Source organism: Oryx dammah, unplaced genomic scaffold (genome assembly GCF_014754425.2).
Source record: "Oryx dammah isolate SB20612 unplaced genomic scaffold, SCBI_Odam_1.1 HiC_scaffold_1, whole genome shotgun sequence".
Lineage (NCBI taxonomy): Eukaryota > Metazoa > Chordata > Mammalia > Artiodactyla > Bovidae > Oryx > Oryx dammah.
In genome coordinates this window covers 68312831-68325837 of record NW_024070185.1, presented here as the reverse complement: position 1 = coordinate 68325837, position 13007 = coordinate 68312831, and the positions used below count along the sequence as shown (strand labels likewise).

At 38.2% G+C, this 13007-nt stretch overlaps 1 protein-coding gene across 8 annotated transcripts in view; it reads right to left on the bottom strand.

The window, feature by feature from the left end:
- PPP3CC (protein phosphatase 3 catalytic subunit gamma) overlaps positions 1-13007 on the bottom strand; it is an 85439-nt gene that overhangs the window by 45152 nt on the left and 27280 nt on the right. For 4 of the 8 annotated variants that reach the window (XM_040242812.1, XM_040242847.1, XM_040242830.1 and 1 more), the window contains exons 2-3: positions 4103-4300; positions 3613-3737 (exon numbers count right to left, since the gene is read on the bottom strand). In XM_040242812.1, the coding sequence (XP_040098746.1) occupies positions 3613-3737; positions 4103-4300 (323 nt within the window). Of the gene's footprint in view, positions 1-3612; positions 3738-4102; positions 4604-13007 lie in introns of those variants that run through there. The other 4 variants (XM_040242855.1, XM_040242806.1, XM_040242821.1 and 1 more) reach the window with 4 other exon arrangements.

The window sequence follows — 13007 nt, the reverse complement described above, 5'->3', positions numbered from 1 at the left end:
AAAACCCCAATTCTACCATGGTTTGCAAAGCCTGACATCATGTAACCCCTGCCTATCTCTCTGATGCACCATCCACACTGTCCCGTTACTCATTTTGTCTAGCCACGCTGACCTTGCTTCTGTTCCTGAGCTGTCTTAGGCTCGTTCCTTCCTCAGAGCTCTACTCGGCCTCTGCCTGGAAAGTACTCACCCCACCTCCATCTACGTATGGCTCATTCTCTCAGGTCATTCACGTTTTCTATTCAAATGTTACCTCTTCAAATAGAACTTCCCTGACCTCCAACTAAATTGAAAGTGAAAGTGTTAGTTGCTTAGTCGTGTCCAACTCTTTGTGACCCCCTGGACTGTAGCCTGTCTGGCTCATCTGTCCATGGGATTCTCCAGGCAAGAATACTGGAGTGGGTAGCCATTCCCTTCTCCAGGAGAACTTCCTGACCCAGGGATAGAACGTTGGTCTCCTGCATTGCAGGCGGATTCTTTACCATCAGAGATACCAGGGAAGCCCCAAATGAGCTACTCCTGTCCCCTTTAGTCCTTTACCCTGACTTGATTTTCATGGACACTAAACAAATATAAAGATGCTGTCTCTCTTACTAGAAAACACAACAAAGGACTTGGTTATGCTTGTTTATCTTCACATCCCCAGAATGATAACAATGTCTCCCAACTTAGGTACTATTAACAGGCACAATTCTTTGTTGCAGGATGCTTTGTATGCCTGTGTGCTAAGTTGCTTAGTCCTGTCTGACTCTTTGCAACCCCATGACTGTAGCTCACCAAGTAGAACTTTATGTGACAAACTATTCATTCATGTCATTGTACATAATTATATGTGTAGTATAATTTCGCAAAAAGTGAAATTGTTAGATCAAAATATGTGTATGTTTTAAGGAAGACAATGCAAAAGAAACATTATAAAATGTAAATACATAGACACATACAAATATGATTAGATGACTTTTCCCTTTTGGGGGCTGACTTCTGTTTGCAACATACCAACTTTCACAATATTCCAAGGAAAAGTTAGATTAAATTCATATATAAACGTAGAAAGCACTTTCTCTTTTCTATATTTACCTTTCCAAGAACATGATATATCTTTTGATTTATTTGGTGTTTACTTCTGCCTTCTGAAATGACCAACTAACCTTTCTGAAGTAATGAGCTATAAAAGCACAGTGCATATCTACTCTAGAATGTAATTTGGTTGATATACTTCTTGGCCTCTAATTTCAAGTTTTATTCCCTCGTACTATACATCAGGATACAATTTTATGATTATTTTGTACACAACAAAGAAAGGTCATGATCATCAGAAGATCTCTTTATATACTACTGGGGGAAAGAGGATCCCATGTTCAGTTAGACTAATGAACTAGTGACCAGAAATGGACTGCCATGACTAGTTCAAACCAACCAGAAAAATTCATCCCCTTGGGCTGGGATAAGGGCCTTCCTCCCCAACATTGAAAGTTCTCCCTGAACCCCCAATCCCATTTATTTGAACGAAACAAGGATTTTGCTAGTAAGGAATAAGAAGAGAAAAAGTAGACAATAAGCAGTACCTGCTACAAACTGAATTATCCAAAGAGAAATGGTGAAATAAATTATGGTATTTATGCCACTGATCACACTTTTGGAGAAATTTTAATGACAGAGAAAAGTGTTCTCAACACAATGTTGAGGAGGGGGAAAAGATTACAAAAGAGAACGTACAAAACAATCTCAACTGTCTTTGAAAATTGTATATATATGTAAAAGGAGAAAAAAGAATGCAAGGAAATATAACAAACTAGTAACAGTAATTATTTCATTTATAAATGTTTTTGTTAGATTCTGCATTTCCCAATTTTTCTACCCCAAAAAATGACTATTTATAACAAAAAATTGTCATCAGGGCTCCATTACCTTATTTTGCTGTTTAACATAACATTCATGTTTCTCAAGCACATTGATAAAAAATTATTGTTCAATTATATACTTATATCATGTTGGACTAAACTGTAGCTTACAGAAATCTATAACCTTATTGGTTTATAAGTGACTTCCAACTAACATCAGATATCTCCTACAGTTTAATTTTAAAACTAGTGTGATATAGCACTGTCACTTTAAAGTTTTGGTTAATTTCTCTCTTAAAACTATTCCAGAAAAACACTTTACGGTAGTCAAACATCAAGTAACAAGATAAAGCCAAATACAACTTATGATTTATTAACATCCATTCAACCAACAAATACCGAATGCCTACTATGTGTCAAAACCTAACAGATTTCCCTGGTAATCCCACAGTTAAGACTGTGCTCCCAATGCAGGGGGCAGTCTGGAGGCAAGGCATTCAGAATCTGGGACACTGGCAAGACAACACTGAGGTTTTCTGACTCATGAATTTAGACTGTCTATTTAAATGAAGAATAAGATCCATTTCTCCTGTTTCTTGTGGGGTTTTTTGGCAGCTTTAGAACTACAGCTGCTTCTCTTGTTGAGACCAGGTGACATGGTTGACTTATATTAGCAGACATGCTGCATGAACAATAAACCCTTAGCCACCAGAAACGTCCTTAGTTCAGTGAGCCCCCGCTATGAGGGAGAGGCAGAACTGACGACAGAGAGAACAACAAGCGGGCTCAACGTCTCATCTCAAGCCTATTCTGGGGACACAATAATTCAATTACCTGAACTGTTTCAAAAGTTACTTTTCTTTGCCGACCACGTAGAGCTGAATCAATAGACATTAAATATGAATGTACTAAGTCCTTCCGTTAGCTTTTTAAAAAATATTTGTTTATCTGGTTGCACCAGGTCTTAGCTGCAGCATGCAAGATTTCTGATCTTTGTTGCAGTGTGCAGGATCTCTAGTTGTGGTATGTGGGATCTAGTTACCTGACCAAGGATAGAACCTGGGCCCCCTGCAATGGGAGCATAGAATCTTAATCAATGGACCACCAGAGAAGTCCCTCTGTTAGGTTTTAAAATAGTTTTTTTTTTATATGTAAAAGCTTATATTAATACTTTATTTTATTTTATTTATTTATTTATTTATTTTTTTGGTGCCGGAACCCAGGATAATACTTTGTTTTAAATCTAACCATTTTTCTGTCATCATACAGTTTTCAAAATATATAAATTGGAGTTTTCATTAACTATTTTTCCTTCAATGAACATGTACTTACTATGTGCAATAGATCAGAAATTATTCCTACAATAGGTTAAATGCCTGATTGTTTAGCATTGGCAGTTAATCTATGCATTCAGTGTAGCCCAACAGCTTATGGTTTTACAATTAAGGTGAGCTAATCCAAACCCCATTTAGGGTGAAAAGCAATTTAAGTTATTTATGTATAGCCTGTACGCTACCTCCAAAGAGGAAAGGTTGGTAAACACTTAAGTTATTTGCAAAACTGCGTTAATACAGCCTTCCACATGTCAGATTTTTACTGGCAAATAAAAGAAATAGTTTTTTAATATCAATTTCTATCACTTTACTTAATGAAAGTAACAAAGTTTATAAATTCTGCAAGTGTTCATTTTAATTTCTTCTACTGAAGAAAGAAAAGAAAAAAATTTAAGAATACAATATGACAGTTCCAATATATCCAGTTTAGTATTTACCTCTATACTGAAATAGCCTCTGTCCACATAGTCACCCAGAAAGAGGTAGCGTGTATTACTAGGTGATCCTCCAACTTCAAACAACTTCATCAGGTCAAAGAATTGTCCATGAATGTCACCACATACTAGGAGGGAAAAAAGACATAAGGTGAGGCAAAAAATTATGTTTTAGAAGAGGACGAGCATTACACTATTAAGACCACAGTTTAACTTTTAACTTAAATCACTCTAGCTTTTGACTGGACTGCTTGATAATTGCAGGTAATCTATCAATCTGAAACAGTCCTATTGGAAATATTAGACATTTTAAATTGTATTTCTTCAATGAAAAACATATCAAAAGATCGTGAGACTGCTCACAATTCCTAGAATAATTATTACACATTTTAGTCGATGATGACTTGTAATCATTCCTCAAACTAGCTCAAATCTGTAATCATTCCTCAGTCTAGTACAGATCTAAGTACCACCGTGCCGATCCTTCTCATACCGGTGACTGGAGCATCTACTTCTATCATAGTCTTCTCTTGTCTCAGTATGGCAGCCCCATCGTTGATTATTTTTAAGGCTGCTTCCTCTTCCAGTCGCCCTTCCTTCACCAAATGGTTTTTCAAAACATCAATTTTAGGTTTCCCATTCTCAAACACTTCCTTCAAAGTAAGCCGCTGGGTCGGAGGAAAGGGGACAGCTAGAAAGAAAAGAAAAAAAAAATTTAAACAGCTGAAGTTATAGAAAACAACCATAAAGACATCACTTTTACATAACAAATTAAGTCTAAAACACCCCCATGATTTAACATCCACAGCACCAGAACTACATGGGGAAAAAAAATTAAAGATACTATATATTATAGATGATCGATTCTAATTTTTTAGAAGGCCACAAAGTCAAACTTATTTAAAAGATCTAGATGTATATAAATTATGCCTTACATATAAACATGAAACACTTGATTCAGCAAATAAGCTAACAGTGAGACAATGAGTATATTTTTTCTATGAAAAAGTATTCAAAAAGAAACTATGGTTTAAAAAATAAAGGAAAAGAAACCACAACACTACTAAAAATTCATTTATTTCCTTCAAAGAATAGACATAATGAAACCGTGTCTTGGAAGTTTGACTTCAGTTCCTGTTCAGGGGAATCATAAATGTATGATTTTTATTATTAATGCAATGTATGACTGTATTATTAATAATACATTTGCAAGTGTATGTATGTATTATTACAAGGTCAAAGTGAAAGTCGATCAGTTGTGTCCGACTCTTTGCGACCCCATGGACTATATATAGTCCATGGAATTCTCCAGGCCAGGATACTGGAGTGGGTAGCCTTTCCCTTCTCCAGGGTATCTTCCCAACCCAGGAATCAAACCCAGGTCTCCTGCATTGCAGGTGGATTCTTTTACCAGCTGAGCCACAAGAGAAGCCCTATTAAAAGGTAGTCGCTTAAAATATTAGTGATAATAAGAACACAACTAACAGAATGGAGCTCTGTCAGAAAATAACTTGCTATACTAACAGAGCACAAACTTGAGAAAAATAGATATGGGAGGCCTAGTTTTGTTTTCTAGTCTGGAAATGCTAACAATTAACTTCACTTTACACTAGATATAAAGATTATATACAACATCACAGTAAGTTAGCAACTTGAACAGAAAAAGTTTTGACATTTTAAAATTGGCTATCATCTCTTCTTTTACCTATCTTTAAAACAGTCTACTTTAGATTTCCTGTGACCTATAGCCATAAGTCTATAAACCATACATTTTAAAGAAGAGGTTCATGTTATTTCTTTTTAATTTTTGGTCACATGGGATCCAAATTAACTGACCAGAGATCAAACCCGTGCCCCCTGAACCAGGAGCCCAGAGTCCCAACCACTGGACTGCTGGGGAAGTCCCAACAGAGGGGTTCATTTTAATTTGTGCTTATGTCTGATGATTTCACTTCTAGCTTTATGGAAGCGTTATTAAGAACCAACTTGAAATCCACAGGCACTTACACAATTTTAAACTTGCTCTAGCCTTACCATTTTGTATTATTCAAAAGTAAAGAAAGTCCTATGGTAGGTTTTGTAATACTCTTGGCTACAACTTGACTCATTTTGACTATTCAAAGCCCCCTGAAAGAAATCATAGTAGCTATCCAACCGGCAAATATTACACTGAAACAGGGAACCACGTGCTGCTGCTGCTCAGCCACTTCAGTCGTGTCTGACTCTGTGAGACCCCATAGATGGCAGCCCACCAGGCTCCCCCATCCCTGGGACTCTCCGGCCAAGAACACTGGAGTGGGCTGCCATTTCCTTCTCCAATGCATGAAAGTGAAAAGTGAAAGTGAAATCGCTCAGTCGTGTCCGACTCTTAGCGACCCCACGGACTGCAGCCCACCAGGCTCCTCTGTCCATGGGATTGTCCAGCAAGAGTACTGGAGTGGGGTGCCATTGCCTTCTCCAGAAGGGGACCACATACACCCCAGTTTACTCAAGACAGTCCTAGATTTCAGCCATCCTCCTAGTGTAACTGTTAAGAGCATCCCCTTTTACTCTCAAAACCACCCCAATTTGGAGGACAAATTCAGTGCTACATATAGTACATCAATACACTATCTTAAGAGGGTAATCTACATCTATTACAAGACAAAAATATTATGATGGGCCTTTATTCACTCATCTTAGTGAGTCTATAAAACAGGGTAAAGGTTAGTCCTGAGCAAGTTTACTTACATTTTTACTAAAATAGCAATGGTACTATGGTTGTGTTAAATAATAATAATAATAATAAACCTTTTATATTTTAGTGATTCTTACTGAAATATTTTCAAATGAAAGTAAATGCTATTGGGATAGAGCAGCAGTCCTGGGAGGCACAGCGTGTGGCATAAGCATGTGGCATAAGTCCTCTTGGAGGAGGTTGCCATTAGACCCACTTCAGAGCCACCAAGCAGGTGACCCATTTTTTTCCAGTAGTCAAGTATAGATGTGAGAGTTGGACCATAAGAAAGCTGAGTGCTGAAGAACTGATGCTTTCAAACTGTGGTGTTGGAGAAGACTCTTGAGAGTCCCTTGGACTGCAAGGAGATCAAACCAGTCAATCCCAAAATAGATCAACCGTGAATATTCCTTGGAAGGACTGATGCTGAAGCTGAAGCTCCAATACTTTGGCCACCTGATGCAAAGAGCCGACTCATTGGAAAACACCCTGATACTAGGAAAGATTGAGAGCAGGAAGAGAAGGGGGCAACAGAGGATGAGATGGTTTAGATAGCATCACTGACTCAGTGGATATGAATTTTGAACAAACTCCAGGAGACAGTGAAGAACAGGGGAGGCTGGTGTGCTGCAGTCCATGGGGTTGCAAAGCTCGTGCCCACTAAGCTCAGATAATCAGAATCTGCATTCTCAGTCATCACACAGGCACAGTTTACTGGTCTTCGTGTCCTTACCCCCAGCCCCTATGTGGCCACATGAATTTCTGAGTGGAAAAGAAGGAGATCTAGAGAAATGCTTTGTAAACTGTCTTGGGAACTGCCCCCACCCTAGCACCAACAGGTAGAAAAGTAAACCTTGTAAAATGCAGTAAAAACAAATTACTAGAAAAATAATCACAGGTACAGATGTTGTGCCGATGTTGAGCTGCTATGAAAGTTTTTAAATGCTCACCACTCTCTGTACTTACTTCACTTAGCACCAGTTGGTGGACAGACACCGGTTCACAGACCACACTTTCTAAGTAAGACTGGTTTGGATAAATATGGATTTAGGGGAACAAGAATAAGACTAGAATGAAAACTTGAATATTATGTATATACACGTGTTCAAGCCCCAGTTTGAGTTTTAACAAGTTTCAAACTGCCTTTAATGACATATGGAATTTCACTGATTAAAAAAATACAATCTAAGCACTTGGACTCTGAAGTTTAAGCTTCTAACATCTTACCCATGCTTTAAGCTATGAAGTATTTAAACTGTAACACTGAGGTTTAGTACTTGTATCCTTTCAAGTCATAAATAAACCAGATGCCACCAGATATAGAAGTTTCCCTTCTTCATTTCTGTGGCTGTGTGTTGCCTCTTTATTCCATTTCTAAAGCCATCATCCTTCCAAAACCAAGTCTTAGGACAATTTTTCAATTTTCAAAGAAAAGATACTCAAGTGTAATTACAAGGGTAATAAGTAATTCCAGACATTTGTTAAAAAAATTATGCTAACCAAAGTGGGTATTTTAATTTTTTTCTAAATATATATATGTTTTATTGAAGTACAGTTGACTTACAATGTTTCAGGATCAAATTAGGCGTTTTTAAATGAAAGAATCAAAATGTCAGTAGTGCCAGCACTCAAGTTATTGCTTTATTGATTATCTCATATTGTCACTTGGGGGACTAGTCCTTTATTTTTAACATAGGCTCATCATTTTAAAAGCTACAATCCTTATCAACAAGAAAGTAGGGTTAATAGAGGGATTAAAGGGTTTCAAAACACAAGCATAGTGTTAAAAAATTTGACTATGAATCAAAACATCATTTACCCAGAAATATGATAATTTAGAGGTTAACAAACTACAGTACATTTTTTTTTTTTTTTTTGAGGAGAGGAGGTTCTTGGTATTCAAAGATAACTGGTACTAGAAAAGGCCACTTAGGCCTTCCCTGGTGGTACACTGGTTAGGAATCCATCTGCCAATGCAGGAAACAAGGGTCAATCCCTGCTCCGGGAGGATCCCACATGCCATGGAGCAACCAAGCCCATGCGCCACAACTACCGAGCCCACACTCCTGAGCCCACGAACTGCAGCTCCTGAGCCCACACGCCACGACTCCTGCACGCTCTAGGGCCTGTGAGCCACAACTCCTGGACACTGTGCTCCACAACCAGAGAAGCCACCACAGTGAGAAAGCCGAGCACCACAACTAGACAGCAGCTCTTTCTCATCACAACTAAAGAAAGCCCACGCGAAGCAATGAAGATCCAGCACAGCCAAAAATAAACACATAATTAAATAGTTTAAAAAGAACAGGCTAAAGTGTATCCACATTAAAAAAAAAGTCATAAAAAATAGTGGAGGGAAATCATTCAGCTTTTTATCTTTAAAAATAAGGGACTTTCCTAGTGGTGCGGTGGCTAAGATTCTGTGCTCCCAATGCAGGAATCCTGGGTTCAACTCTTAGTCAGGGAACTAGATCCCACATGCCAACTAAAGATCATATGTGTCAAAACTTAAGACCCAGCACAGCCAAATAAATAAATGAGAAAGTAAAAACTGTAGAAATGATTTTATTTCATAATTAAACTAGCTGTAACATGATTATAAAGGTAGTTGTTTATACAAATACAACCAAGAATTTCAACATAAACCTTCTGAAAACTGATGAGCCCTCCAAAACTTAAATCCAACAGTCTATTTAACATCTACTCAGATGTCTAAGAGGCATGTACAATTTAACATGTTATGGAAACAACCTGTGTGCCCAATGACGGATGAATGAAGACGTTATGGTACATACATACACAATGGAGTATTATTCAGCCTTAAAAAATGAGAAAGTCTTATAATTTCCAACAATATGGATGGATTTGAAGGCATCATGCTAAAAGTGAAATATGTCAGGCAGAGAAAGACAAAATCCTGTATGGTAGCACTTACATATGGAATCTAAAAACGAAACAAAACTCATAGAACAGGAGATCAGACTTATAGTTACCAAAGGAGAAGGGTGGGAGGAGGGAGAAATGGAGGAAAGGGGTAGCAAGATACAAATTTTCAGTGAAAAGGTAAATAAGTACTAGGAATGTAATGTACTGTAATGATAATAGCTAACATTGCTGTATAATATATAAGAAAGTTAAGAGCATAAATCTTAAGAATTCTCATTGTTGTTATTGTTGTTCAGCTGCTAAGTCATGATGGATTCTTTGCGACCCCATTGACTGCAGAGTCAGGCTCCTCTGTCCTTCACTATCTCCCTGAGTCTGCTCAAACTCATGTCCATTGAGTCAGTGATGCCATCCAACCATCTCATCCTCTGTTGCCCCCTTCTCCTCCTACCCTCAATCTTTCCTAGCATCAGGGTCTTCTCCAATGAGTCAGCGGCTCCTTATGTAAGATTATGTAACTCAGAGAATCAAACTTCCACTCATGTACATGTCTTCCATTTCGGTTCCTTTTCAATCCTAAGAAGAGCATCAATAGAAGGATTTTTTTTCACCCCACTGTTAAAACAGAATCATTGTTGACATGGTTGATGACCAAATCCAAATTGCATTTTGGACACTTTGCAAGGAATATTACAAAACAAAGCATGTGTCTTTGCCTCATCTCTCTCCTCAAAAGTAGAAGCACAGTAAGTAATAAACTATTTTCATCACCAAGTAAATAGTGATTTTCTGTATTCTTTGATAATTCATATAGTGAGTGCCCAGTCTATTAATGTTTCAGCAGGAAAATACCGCACTGAGACCTCATACTAGTCTGCACCTTCAGGTGCAACATCTTAGCATTCTAGTTGGTCCCAGGTGACACCAGTTGTACAGAATCTGCCGATGCAGGAAATGTAAGAGACACAGTTCGATCCCTCGGTCAGCAAGATCCCCTGGTGTAGGAAATGGCAACCCATCCCAGTATTCTTGCCTGAAAATTCCAAGGACAGAGGAGCCTGGCAGGCTACAGTCAATGGGGTCACAAAGAATGGGACATGACTAAGGGACTGAGCACAATCAAAGAAGTCGGGAGAAGAGGGGAGAGGAGGCACATGGTGCTCTCTTTCACCAAGTCTGGAACGTTCTTTAAAGACCTCTTTTCAAAGCACTTTCTTTTTCTGAGCTGCTATTCCCCAGAGGGAGGACAGGGCCATGGTATCTTGTCTCAAGAAGCAAGAGGAAGTAGAGCCAATGGAAACACCAATGCCCTTGGTCCATGGATGATATTAACATATAAGGTAGGGTGAAAACTCAGCTGTCAGGGACTCTGAGGGAGTGAGTCAATTTGAAAAGACAATGGAATTCTCTCTCTTTTTCCCATAAAATAGTGATCATATGTATATATATACATATATATATGTACATATGAATGTAAAATTTTAAAAATAAAACTCTTATTTATGAATTTAAAATTCGCACAGAATTAACAAAGTCACTTTTAAAGGTTAAGACACAAAAAAACTCCTCGGTGATAAGTAATACACCAAATATCTTTTATTTAAAATTGTTAAGTGTCCCAGTGTTAACTCTGTTTAAAAATAAATTCATATAATATGATCTAAATTGTGACTAAATAATGCATTAGACAAGGCAATAAAGAAATATACCCAAGTATTAGTGCTAGGTAACAAGATTCTAAATTATCTTATTTTTTCAGCTTGCCTATTTTTTAAATTTTCTCCAATTACCCTGTAACACTTCTATAATCAGAAATATATATATATAAAAAATTAGTATGTAATTATTTTCTATACTACATGATCATACTGATATTCTTTCTAGTGAACAATAAAAATTGGAAGAATAGGATGAAAGTATGTGTTTGGACTACAGATGGCTTTTTTTCCCCTATCTGCTTTGCCCTACATTTTTTCAAGTTTTTGTTTAAAAAATTTACTAAAAGAAAAATAAGAGATGCCAAAGGCAAAAAAGGCAATCCCGTTGGCAATAACTTTCCCTATGTTAATCAGTTTCATACATAAATAAGACTTTTCTCAAATCAACAGAGCTGTACCCCAAACTGACTCTTAGCAGCAACATTCAAAAATTCAACGTCAAATTTAAGTTACACCTATAAATGACCAAAAGTTACTTGGACAAAGAGGAAACTCTGTGGCTTATGCTTCAAAAGACACAAAAGCACTGTGGTGAGTGGGAGATAGACCCCTCAAGATGCCTGGCCCATGGTATATACACACCTTCTCCCAGTTATTCCATCAAAGCACAATCTAGGTACTGCTGGAAGGAAGGAAGTCTTCAAGCATAAGTAAGGTCCCGTATCAGATGACCTTAAAATAGGAGATTGTCCAGGTACACCCGACCTAAGCACAGAAGACCTTTGCATCTGGATTTAGAGGTTAGACATAGGAGTTGAGAGATCTGAAGCATGAAAGGGATTCGACGTATAAGTTCTCCATTGTTAGCCTGGAGATAGAGGAGGCCACGGAGCAAGGAATAAAGGCAGCCTCTAGAAGCAAGAAGAGGCCCCCAGATAAAAATAAAGACTTCATTCCTACCACCACAAGGAACTATCAATAACCTGAACACGCTAATGATCAGATTCTTCCCCGAGCCTCCACATGTAAACTCACCCTGGTGGGCACTTTGATTTCAGCCTTTGAGCTGTTGAGCAGAGAACTCTATGCCACAAATGTACCTCTGAGCCACACAACTTTGAGCTAAAAAATCACTGTTTTAAGCCACTAAGTTTTTGATAATTTGTTACACAGCAGTGGAAAACTAGTATTGAATTCTTGAAGTCAAAGTTTTTTTCTTAGACTGTTCAACAATCACAAATACACTTTTATATGCACAAGAAACTAACACGAGACACCTCTCAGAATCGAAACAGAAGTCCCAACTTATAACTGTACTATGACTCATAGGACAGATAAGTGAGCCAAACCAAACCACAACATACATCACAGACTATCTGAGCTCAAACTTTCTCACACCAGATGTTTCAGATCTGGATGTTTCAGATCTGTAAGTTTCAAGATAAGACCTCAGGTAAAGTAATTTAACAGTAATTCTGCATAGACACCAGATCTGAACTAACACTAGAACTTATGAGTACCAGCGACTTACCAAGTTTACAGATTCTAACCAGCCCTTGCCCAGATTACCAACTTCCACCCTAAAAATCCAACAACAGTCTCTTATCTAACAATAGTATCTATGAGCAGCCTTCCTAACTACCTCTGAGAAGGTCCCTAGCCCCTCTGGTTCTCACTGGTTCTGTGTGCGTGTGCTCAGTTGCTTAGTCATGTCTGACTCTTTGCGACCCTGTGGACTGCAGCCCACCTGGCTCCTCGTGTCCATGGAATCTTTCAGGCAACAATACTAGAGTGGATTACCATTTTCCTCCTCCAGGGGATCTTCCCAAACCTAACTTTTCTTTATAAACAAATCCTTCAGCTGATCTTGTTTCTGGGTACATCCATGTACCAGTGTAACAGTGTACACTTATGAGGCCACTTGATACCACCTGCTCAGGGCCACCCAGACTACAGAAGTGCGTTGCCTGAGCTCTAGTAATTTTGTCGAGCACTTCAGGGTCAAGGTGATATGTGGGTCCTCTTTCAGTCTTATCAGACTGTACTGTTTGGGAGCAAAATCTGGCTTCTAATTAATAGCATTCCCATCACCTGTCTGTTTGTTCAGTATCTTGAGTGTCACCCATCTATGAGGAAGT